Raw genomic sequence first — 11,644 nt, forward strand, 5'->3', positions numbered from 1 at the left:
AGTGTAGACGGCGATATTCCCTCCGGTCGTGGTGCGGCTGCTGGTGGGTGTTCCCGAGTAATCTCTGTGGTATGGAGTGTAGACGGCGATATTCCATCCGGTTATGGTGCGGCTGCTGGTGGGTGTTCCCGAGTAATCTCTGTGGTATGGAGTGTAGACGGCGATATTCCATCCGGTCATCATGTGTGCTGCTCACAGGTGTTCCCGAGTAATCTCTGTGGTATGGAGTGTAGACGGCGATATTCCATCCCACTGAAGTCACTTCAAAAGCATTTCTCAGTTCTCTATACAGTCAGTTTCAGTTTTTAAAACTTTTTTTTCCCCTTAGATAATTTTTTTTTTAGAAAAAAATTTAGACATAAATTTTTAACATAAATGTTTTCTAAGGATCTAGATTTTTAAAATTTCCTTCCTTCCTCCCTCTCTCCCTCCCTCCCTTCCTTCCTTCTTTTTCCTTCCTTCCTCCCTCCTTTTTTCCTTCCTTCCTTCCTTCCTTCCTTCCTCTCTCCCTCCGTCCTTTTTTCCTTCCTTCCTTCCCTCCCTCCCTTCCTCCCTCCCTCCCTCCTTCCTTCCTTCCTTCCTTCCTTCTGTCCTTCCTTCCTCCCTCCTTTCCTTCCTTCCTCCTTTTTTCCTTCCTCCCTCCCTCCCTCCTTTTTTCCTTCCTCCTTGTCTTCCCTTCCCCTGTTTATGTGATGGACACTGTGGTCACTCTTTGAGTCTACCTTACTGGTGACCACCTTTGCAGTAGGTTACGGACTGTCCCAGCCGCCTTCTCATGAGAAAGCGGACCACAGAGGCCCCTTGCTGTTCTGAGCTCTGGAATCTGACTGATTCCTCTCTCTGTCCTTTGCCTCAATGCCTCCATTAACTGCCTAAAACAGTCCCCTCCCTTATGGGTTGTTGAAAATATTTAACCCCAGATGAAGAATCCTCATTTGATCTTTTCACCCTAAGTGAAAAGTTGCTGACACAACTAGACTATGTTCCATCAGCTAGGCCATGTCAGCCTGAGGGAGGATTACTGAGACGCTTCTCATGGATAACATGCTGACGTCGGAAGACAGAAAAACCAAGCTGTGTCAGTTACCAGATATTTGAATTTTTAAAAATTGTGTCCTATAAAGTGTGTAAGTCATAGATGCCACCAATAGTTGCAGTCGAGACCTGAACCAGGCAAGTTTAAGACTGGGGAGCCCCATGTGCAGCACGGTCTGCCGTGCACCCAGGCAGAGACCAGCGCCGTCTGGGAGCCAGTCCTTCCCTCAGTAGCAGCCTCGCCCCTCATGCTGTGGGCAGCCAGGTCCTTCCACCAGCAAGCACTTCTACTTGTGATTTTTTTTACAAATAAATGTCAAAGCCTTAAAAATAGAACTGTCTTTTGGTGAATGGAGAGCCAGCACGTGGACGACAGGGACTTATGTACTTTACCTTCAGTGCACAGAAGGGAAGCGGACTTCCTCTGCTGTGGCCATGGTGAGCCCGCCATCAACTCTGTCGTCACCAGGGAGCCGCAGGATTTGCTTAGCGCGGAAGCCTTCCCAAGGGTCCTGAGTGGGAGGGCCTGAGAATGTCACTGCTGGGTTTGGGGTGGGTGTTTGCTATGTTTTCTTTTGTTTAGTTCTGGGGATGATAATAGGGAGGCTATGTATAGCTCAGTGTGGGACGTCATGCTCAGAGGCCTTGACCACAGGCCCTCGCTGATGCAATGTTGCCTTGCCCTCTTCTAACCAGTTCCTGGAGCGTCATCACTCTGTGTTCGCTCCCTTCAGATGGGAACTCCTGACCAATTGCAGTCATATCTGAGAAGCCTCAGAACTCTGCCTGAGGTCAGATGCATGTCAGAGCAGACCTGGGGCCCCCTTTCTTGATGGTGATAAAAATAATTCTTGGCCAAATCTGTGCCACACATTACAACCAGTGCTTGGTGTTTACTCCCTCATTTAATTATTATGATAGATTTGTGAGGTTTGTGCTGCTCTCCCCATTTTACTAATGAAGAAGCTAAACTTCAGTGAGGTGATAGGATTTTTGTTTTTTTTGGCTGGGGCGGGGCTTGAACCTGCTACCCCTGGTATACAGGGCCCTACTTCTTGAGCCACAGGCACTGCCCAGGCAATAGGATTTTTTTTTTTTTTTTTTTTTTGCCAGGGCTGGGTTTGAACCTGTCACCTCCGGCATATGGGGCTGGCGCCCTACTCCTTTGAGCCACAGGCACCACCCTATGATAGGATTTTTTAAACAATGAACATTGGCAAGAGTCTTGAGCTGAAGTTCAACGTCAGGTTTGCCAATTCCACTGCCCACATTCAGCCCATGCATTAGAAGCAGTAGTACGTTGCGATGGTTAAGGAGACTCATGTCTAAGTATCCATGTATCCTCATGTGTAACTGCTGGAGCTGTTTCCAGAAAATAGGGGTACAGAGGTCCTGATTATAGATCCCTTGTTTTGCGTAAAGCACAGAGTTTCCTAGGTCTGGAGATGAGTTCCATAAACACATGATTAAGGAAGCTCAGAGGGGTGCAGCTTACAAGCTCAGGCTGTCACGATGGGCTTTGCGGAGGTGTCTGACAGGGCCCGGAGTGCGGAGAAGCACTCTGGCAAGCCCTTTCCAAGATCACCTCTCCAAAGACCCTGCTATGCTCACATGACCCGGGTGGTAATGACGGCGTTCTTCCCAATATACAAAACAAAGTTCTGATTCTGTTTTAGTATTTCTGCACCTGGGACTCGACCATGGTCTTCGTGGCTGGCCTTATGCCACGTGTGGGATACATTCACAATTTTTTTCTAATTGTATTATCAGCTTCCTTTCGTGTAGCTTAGAAGTCTGTTTTCTTCTGATTTATTACTTGAATAAACAATGAAGCACATATCAGAGTTTCATTTCCTTTCAAAAAACACCCCAGTCTGAGATGACTCCTTTTAAACCAGTGGTTCTCAACCTTTCTAATGCTATGGCCCTTTAATAGAGTTCCTATGGGTGGTGACCCACAGGTTGAAAACCGCAGTTTTAAACAGTTACCAAACAGTGCAATGGCTAATATATTAAACACCCATATACACAATCCCCCACGTGGACAAATGTTGCAGGTGTATTTTTAAATAACATAACTTCATATTATCTGCCTTTTACTGCAAGTAGCGGGATCTCCCTTTCCAGCACCTGGCCGTGTTTCCAGGAGTGCTCAGTGTTAAGCTCTCCTTCCCAGCAGTGGAGCTCTGCTCAGGTTGGGAACCAGAGGCTTTATTTAGCTACAGAAAGCACCAGAAATAGGACAGCCACTATCTTGTATCCCAGGGTAAGGCTTATATTTTTACTATATCTCAGCACTCTGCTCTATTTTTAGCTCCTGAGTGTAGGTGTGAGCACAGCTTGAATGCTAATAGTCACAACTCACTAAGCAAAGCCAGTTTCAGTGAGGGAACTGGGCTCCTTTAAAAGGCACTGTCACGTGAAAGTATTCACGCTTCAGCAATGGAGACTCAGCTGGGTTCAAAGACACGTTCAGATTTGAAATATACCCTGAAAATATGAATCCTAGGTAACCCGGCACCTGACAAGGGTTTTCCACACCTTATGTTGGTTGGCTAAAAATGGAAAAAACAAAAATACAAGCAGGGGCAGTGCTATTTATATTCAAACGCTTTCATACATTTATGCTTATATATTATCATTTATGCTTCATATATTTCATGCTCAGTCTACTGCAGCTCTTTTTATGTGCCATTTGTGTATTAGGTATGTTTAATACATGTAAATATACAGGTAAAGATACGCAGACAGAGCAGAGAAAGATAATCGGTACGAAAGGGAGGGAGACACACGGGTGTCTATTCCCTGGAAGGAGCCCCCAGCAGCCCCTGTGATCATCTGGACAGTAGAGAGTGGCTGAGGGTGCCAGGCCGGGGTGGCAGCAGAGCCCCACCCAGCACAGGTGTCTCTGTGTGACAGTGAAACCATGGTCCTCTGGGCATCAATGAGCAAAATGGAAAAAAAATCCACAAAAATGGTGATTGGAGAAAAATATCTTTAATGTCCCACTTTCAGCTGCCAGAGACATGGAAATCTGGTGCTCTCTTCCCTGCTAAAGAGAAGTCTCAACCATTATTTTTTTCTGTTTTAATCTTCCACAGAAAGGAATGATCAGACAGAACAGGAAGAAAGAAGAGAAATCAAGCAGAGGTTGACGAGAAAGGTACTAGAAGCGTTTTATTTCTTGAATAATAAGAGGTCAACCTAAGGAAAGCTGCTCCCGCAGCAGTCGGGAAGGGACTGCCGGCATCAGGCTGGATCACGAGTGCTGTCTTCCTGGACCATGCAACATCGGTCACATCAGAGAATTTGTTCAGCAACCATGCATTAACTCATTCAGAAAGCGTGTCTTTGGCACCTCCCAGCGCATGGCTCTAACATTCCCTGTGGATCAGATCTGTCGACGGTGCAGTGGAGCAGGCAGAGGCAGCACCGTCCAGTGACACTTCTGCTTGCTTCCGGTGGAAGCCAGAAGTTGACAGAGCATTTTCTTAATTTGCACAAGGCCTAAGAAAAGCATGTCTGGATATCAATGTTTTGGTTACTTTTTAAAATCATAATTTTTGGTCACCTTGGGCATGCACTTTGACTATAGAGAATTTTGTTAGCCTCAAAGGTTTGTGTCTGTGACTCAATTGTTAAAATTTACTGTGGCCAACACAAAGAGCGATGCTATAAACTTTAATCTACTTTTAAAACCCTGACCATTTCTAAATTCAAGCGTTCTTCTGCTTGCTCTCCCACTGTGCTCCAAATACTAATGAAATTCTGTTCTGCTGGAAGTTCGCAGAACGTCCCTCCCAAGCTTGGCGTGTGAATAGCAGTTCACATTATAACTGTATCAGTACTTAGAAAAAGAGCTTATCAAATCACACTTAAAAAGAAGCTACTGATGCATAAAATTTATTCTAAGTTAATTCATCAACCATTACTCAAGCCTGTGCTATGTAGTATTGGGAGTGTGAATCCTTCTGATAAAATGCATTGGAGGAGCGGGGATTTATAACTTAAGATTTCAGTATATAAGCCCTTCATGTCAGAGAAGGTTACATTCAGGTTGTATTTCACAGTTTCAGAGTTTCGTTTTTGCTGATAGAAACGTGCAATTCAGAGTACTTCAAAGAAACGAGTTTGGCATGTGATACGTAACCACGATGATCTTTTATTTCAGCTAAATCAGAGACCCACTGTTGATGAATTAAGAGACAGAAAAATTCTGATACGATTCAGTGATTATGTGGAAGTAGCAAAAGCACAGGACTATGACAGGAGGGCAGACAAGCCCTGGACCAGACTGTCCGCAGCAGACAAGGTACAGAGCTGGCCGTGCTGTTGGGCTGTTGCATCTTACAGTAAGGGCAAAACGTGTCAGGCTGGGCATTTGTTCTTGGACAATGGGAGCCATCAGCTATTTAACTTAAGGCTATGCCTTCACTAGATATTGTTTTCACAAAGATAATTTGGGTCAGAATCGGGTAGTTGTTCTCAATGAGGGGACAGGTTTGCCCCCAGGACACTTGGCAGTGTCTGGAAACATCCTTGGCTTTCACAGCTGGGTGCTGCCGTTGTCTACCAGGCAGAGGCCAGAGATGCTACCAAGCATTTCCTGATAGCAGCAAGAGATAAATTAGCGGACAAGTTTAAACAAAAAGAGGAGTGGAGTCAATTCAAGGGGCATTCAGGAAAGCGTCTACAGCAAAATCCAGAGGTTCCAGATTCTGTCCTGGACTTGTCCAGCCTGAGGGATCTCTGGGAACCTCTTGAGGAGTCTCAACTGAGCAGTTAAGCAGAAAGAAAACAAGGGGCAGGGGGACACAGAGGCTCTGGGTGAAGCAGAGTGAGTGGATGTTTACAGTGCACAGAGAGGGCGAGTTCCTATCCGCGCTCAAATGCTATCGACTTGTAGGATTTAAGGGCAGGAGTATCTATCCAGCTTTTCCTTTGTACTTTCTTACCTCTAGTGAATTTCAGAATGCTTAAAGCCATTAGCAACATTATACACACATGCCAAAGAATGTGCTCACTCGTCCTCATCTTTGTGTGCCAAGAACGAAGATGTGAGCTCATAAACGAATGTAGGTATGGCTCAGCGCGGAAACGACACGTCAGAGCCGGACGCTTGGGGTTGTTCATGGTCAGTGTGCTCGGAGGGTCCCAGCGGTGAGAGAAGAAGACACGTGTCTTTGGCAGTCTGCAGATATGTCTGAGTGTGCAGGTGACACACCCCTGGAATCCCTAACTCAAAGCCTTTTTACGTCTGATGTTTCATCTCACTTGGCCCCGGAAGGTTGACCTCAGAGAGAGGCACATGGTATGAGCAGGCCCTGGGAAGTGGCAAGATGGCCAGAGGAGAGGCCTAAAGGATGTAGACAAGACTGTGGTGCACAGCCCGCCCACATGTTGTAACAAGTGCAGTGCTACTTTCCAGATGGCAGAAAATGTAAATGTATGTGGAAGTTAGAGTCACTTCTTTCTACACTATATGACTGCAAAACCCAAGTTTACCAAAAGCTGAACTTCCCTCATTATTTGGAGTTCTTCATTCAAACCCTGGGCATGGGCTCCGTCTCTCTCTTAGGCACGCACAGGGGAAAGAAGGCATGGTCTTCCTCCGGCAGCACAGCAAATTAGTTCATAATTCACTAAGACTTAAGGACTAATACTAGTCCTCGCCAGAGCAACGAGGCAAGAGAAAGAAAAAGCATCCACACCAGAAAGGAAGAAGCACAACTGTCCCTCTTTCCGATGACCGGACTCTGCCAACACTCTAGACCTAATGTGTAAATTCAGTAAAGTGGCAATGTTCAAAGTCAGTGGTGTCCTATGCAACAGTTACAGTGGCTACAAAAAATAATAAGATAACTAGGAATGAATTTCACCAAGGAAAACCACAGTGCACTGATGAAAGAAATTAAAGAAGACACGGAAAACTAAAAGAGCCCATGCTCTTGGACCAGAAGCACTAAAGTCATGAAGATGACTGTACTCACCAAAACAATCTATAGATTGGATAAAATCCCTGTTAAAACATAAACATAATGTTTCATAGAAATAGAAAAAAAATCCCAAAGTTCATAGGAAACCAAAAAAGAGTCCAAAAGCCAAAGCAATCCTCGGTAAAAAGAATAAAGTTGGGGCCATTACATTCCCAGATTTCAAAATCTATCACAGGACTTCAGTCACCAGAACAGCGTGGTGTTAGCACAGACAGACCAATGAAGAGAACGGAGCTTCTAGAAGTGAATCCATGTCTTTAGAGCCAATTGGTTTTTGACTGAAGCACCAGGGACACTCTCTTCAATAAATGGTCCCAGGAAAAATGGCTATCCCTATGCAAAAGACTGAAACTGCCACTGCTTACCACATACAAAAATCAACTCCAGGTGGAGTAAAGACTTAACAGAAGATGAGAAGCTATAAAATAACTAGAAGAAAAATTACTAGAAGAAAACACAGGGGGACACTTCAGGGAAGATGAGTCTAGGCAGAGATTATTTACTCTGAGTGAAATAAACGAGGCATAGAAAGACAGTGATCACGTGTTATTACTCACGTGGGAGCTGAAAGCCTTGACCTCTCGGAGGCAGAGAGCAGAGTGCTAGATAGCAGAGGAGGCAGATGGAGAGGGCTAAAGAGAACTTGGCGAACACACAGATCCATCGGAGCAGGAAGTTCTGATGTTCGATGATAGACGCTGTGACTATGGCTAACAACAATGTACGGTCCATGTCAAAGTAGCCAGGGAGAGGGCTTGAACTGTCCCTAACAAGTAGAAATGATAAATAGTTGAGGTCACAGACACCCCAAATGCCCTCCCTTAATCACAAGTCTATGCGGTTAGCAAAATATCACTTGTACCCCACAAATATTATATGTAAAAATAAAATTTTCTTAAAGATTTCCAAAATACTGGCTGTTCGCTAGCGCAGAAGGATGACTGAAGTGTGTAAGAGAGTCTACCTGCTGAACAAAATATTGTTTTCTTATTTACTATATATTATAAAGTAATAGAGTCAGCAGGTATTAGAAATGGCTGTGAATGGCTGTGAATCTATAACTAGTTTCCTCTGTTAACCTGTTTTTAAATTTCAGGCAGCAATTCGTAAAGAATTAAATGAATACAAAAGTAACGAAATGGAAGTACACGCATCAAGCAAGCATTTGACAAGGTAGATTTTTGTTTGTATGTTCAGGTGTCATTTCCTGATACTTTTCATGATAACAGGACATTTATTTTTAAAACACACACACAAGCCACAAAGAACTATGTATCCAGCTAAAAGAATTCAGCATTTCTTCAGAAAACTGCTGAAGAGAATGTATGTCAGGTACAGATGCTGTCTGCTCCCACGGTTTCTCCGGGGCTGTGGTGAAAGTTGGTAGGTGGGAGAACAGAATTGGAGTATTTAAGTAGTTAACATAGATTTCAGAAAATTAGTTTCAAAGTGATGCAAGTAATTTTCCTATATATTTAATTCCTTTCCTCTAATATTCAGAATTCCTCCAGTTTATAGAACTTGTCAATTTATTTATATTTAAATACTGTGAAATTAGTCTCCACCTTCCTATGTATTTTTAAAATTATTATTCAACATGGTTAACACAAGCCAGTGCTCCCCTAAAGCGGAAAAAGCTCGCTTCCTCAGCGAATCCCTACTATGTGCCGGGCACCATTAGGGACTGAAAATGCGGCTGAATGTGAAAAGAGCCCTGCTGTCCGCTCTGCCCGGAGCTTCTGCTGCACTGTGAGTGGACTGCCTGCTGCCCCTGATCCAGCCCTCCCCACCAAGGCGAACACATTCTCTGTCCTTGCTACCAGGTAGAAGGGATGACGCTCGGCTTCTGGTGACGACCAATCAGGAAACATTTCCTCCTGCTTCCTGAGCTGGACGATCTTTATTCCCCCTTCTTGTCTGTACCTTGCCCAGTCGTAATTATGTGAGGGTCTCACACCTCCAGTCCTAACGGGGCTGCCCGGGATGCAGCCAGACTCCAGTTGCAGCTGTCACTTTGTCCTCTCTCTTTTTATAGAAGCCTCAAAGCCGGACAGAAGGGAAGTCCTCTTGTAGTTACTGCCTGAAACCAAAATGATGGATTCCTTTCCTTTTCCGCTGGTCACCAAGTGGCCTTTGTGATTGCTATTTAAAAGATTTACTCTGTAAGCTCCGCAAAGCTATGGGACAGAGACCAGCACAATGGAATCCCACCTACTCAGTGGATGCAGGATGAACATATCAAAGAGGAAGGGGAGGTTAGAAGGACAGGAGAAAATTATACAAATAACATAGATGTTTCCTCCCATGACTAACATGCTTTTAGCAAGAAATACTATAGATCATTTTATTTTTTATTTATTTTGAATGGGTGTTAGGAATGTTTGGGAAACATCTCCAGTAAGATGTGCATAATTCGGCTCGGCGCCTATAGCTCAACCGGCTAAGGCGCCAGCCACGTACACCTAAGGTGGCGGGTTCGAATCCCCAGCCCGGACCCGCCAAACAACAATGACGGCTGCAACCAAAAAATAGCCGGGCGTTGTGGTGGGCGCCTGTGGTCCCAGCTACTTGGGAGGCGGAGGCAGGAGACTCGCTTGAGCCCAGGAGTTGGAGGTTGCTGTGAGCTGTAATGCCACGGCACTCTACCCAGGGGGACAGCTTGAGGCTCTGTCTCAAAAAAAAAAAAAAAGATGTGCAAAATTCTTTTAAACTTAATTCTGTTTTAAATAGGATACAATGACTCCATATTCTATGCATAGTAATCTCAATTGAATACATCTTTCTGTATGAATGATTTTTACATATTATTAAAATGTTTACTAAAGATGTTTATTTTCTCTTATAAATTCTTGATAGTTCTCTTAGATCAAAAAATTTTAAAAATTTAGCCCAATACTTGAACACGAGAAAATAATCATAAGTTATTTATGCCGTGTTTTAGCACTTCATATCAGAGCCAGAATGATATGTGTAGTTATGCAAGATTTTCTTGAGTAGATTTGACATTACTATGAACACATAACTATAAAAAAAGACTCATCCTAATTTCCAACAATTTATTAACTGAATCGTTACTTCTACTGACTTAACAAAGCCTTGGCCTTTCTGTGTGCTCCACGGGTTTAAGTAGAAGCTTTCAAATGAAGAATTCACCATAAATTTTTGGGAACAAAACAGGCCTGAAGGTTGGGAGCCCTCCGAGACTCTCACTCCTTTAACCAGGTCAGACCTGCCCTTAGGTATCATACGTGGGCCTTCTGAGAAGCTTTGAATAGCCGCAAATTGATTTGTGGAAGGTTTTTGGCAATTTTATCTGTTAGAAATGTATAACCTTAAATTCTTTGTCTTTTTCATAATCCCTAGATTCCACAGGCCATAGAGATTTTCTTCTGAGAAGAATTTGTGTTTAATTTTTGATACCAACACTGAACATTCATCAGGGAACTTTCCTGAAGTTCAGCTCAAGACTCCCTGTGTCTGTGAGAAGAACAGGGTCACACACACAGGTGTACCTTGGCCGCACTGACCTGCATGAGGAGTAACCAGAGGACACACTTCTTCTTTGTTGTCTGAGGAGTGTGAGATGCTGGGGTCAGTTAAGACCCAAAGTCACTCTACCAGAAAGAAACTGCTGTTTGCCTTTCAACCTTGTTCTACAGTTCTGCGGTGCCGTGGAGGACGGGCGGCTGGCCATGTGCAGGTTCACCACTCCCGGGCCTCTGATGCGAGGGACAGGGGACGCAGTGTCATTCAGTATTATGTTGAAAAGACATTTTTATCCTGACCACAATTCATTTGAAAACTCTTTTAAGTTTATGTTATACAAAATAATTTACTGTATTATACTTTTTCTTTTTTTTTTATATAATGTCTAACAAAAAATACAGCTGCAACATTTTGATTCCTGTTAATTTTGCTCTTTAATTAAATGACTACTTATTGCAGGAAATTAACCCAGGCTTTACATTTTCTTGGGGTTGGGATGAGTGAGGTATCTTGGAACAGGGATCTGTGAAACAAGTTAGCTGTTACTTTTGAACCTTCACAAACCAAACACATGAAAGAGAATGCCAAATTTTTGTGTTTTGTTTTCTAAATTTTGTTAGTATGTGCAGTTTGTGCCCTGATTATATTTTTCAGGTAAACTTAAATTTATGTACCAAATATGCATCTAACCATTTATGCATTTCTATTACTTAGAAATAAGTGAAAACTTGTAATATTTTCTTGAAATGAAAATTATACCCTCTTAAGAGGATTTTTAAGCTCACACGTGTAAACATTATTAAAAACACTTCTGAGAGACAAAGTTTTAGATAAAGTAGAGATTATAAAGAGAGACCATTTGCCCCAGCACAAAGGTGAAAATTAATCTTAGCACAAAGGGGGGAAAAAACCTAAATGACAATTATCCCTGAAAACTATTTTTACTTGGCTTTTGAAGAAGTGTTCTTATAAAGAAGAGGCTTCCCTCCCACTTTCTCGGTGCACTGGTGGGGCAGGAGCCCAGCGGCTGGGAGGATGACTGTGAGAGCTCGTAGAAGTTGTACATAAATACAAGCTCTGCACTATTCAGCAGGTCACTTATTTTTTCTTTTTCTTTTTTTTTTTTT

General features: G+C 43.4%; 1 protein-coding gene across 3 annotated transcripts in view; it reads left to right on the forward strand.

Moving 5' to 3' along the window:
* Positions 1–10,984, forward strand: part of PHACTR3 (phosphatase and actin regulator 3) — a 196,825-nt gene extending 185,841 nt beyond the window's left edge. For all 3 annotated transcript variants that reach the window (XM_003787748.1, XM_012803839.1, XM_012803840.1), the window contains 4 exons: positions 4,137–4,198; positions 5,207–5,347; positions 8,128–8,204; positions 10,395–10,984. In XM_003787748.1, the coding sequence (XP_003787796.1) occupies positions 4,137–4,198; positions 5,207–5,347; positions 8,128–8,204; positions 10,395–10,410 (296 nt within the window). In that variant the 3' untranslated portion in view covers positions 10,411–10,984. The remainder of the gene's footprint in view (positions 1–4,136; positions 4,199–5,206; positions 5,348–8,127; positions 8,205–10,394) is intronic.
* Positions 10,985–11,644: the final 660 nt, after the last annotated feature.

Source organism: Otolemur garnettii, unplaced genomic scaffold (genome assembly GCF_000181295.1).
Source record: "Otolemur garnettii isolate 467f Iridium unplaced genomic scaffold, OtoGar3 scaffold00023, whole genome shotgun sequence".
Lineage (NCBI taxonomy): Eukaryota > Metazoa > Chordata > Mammalia > Primates > Galagidae > Otolemur > Otolemur garnettii.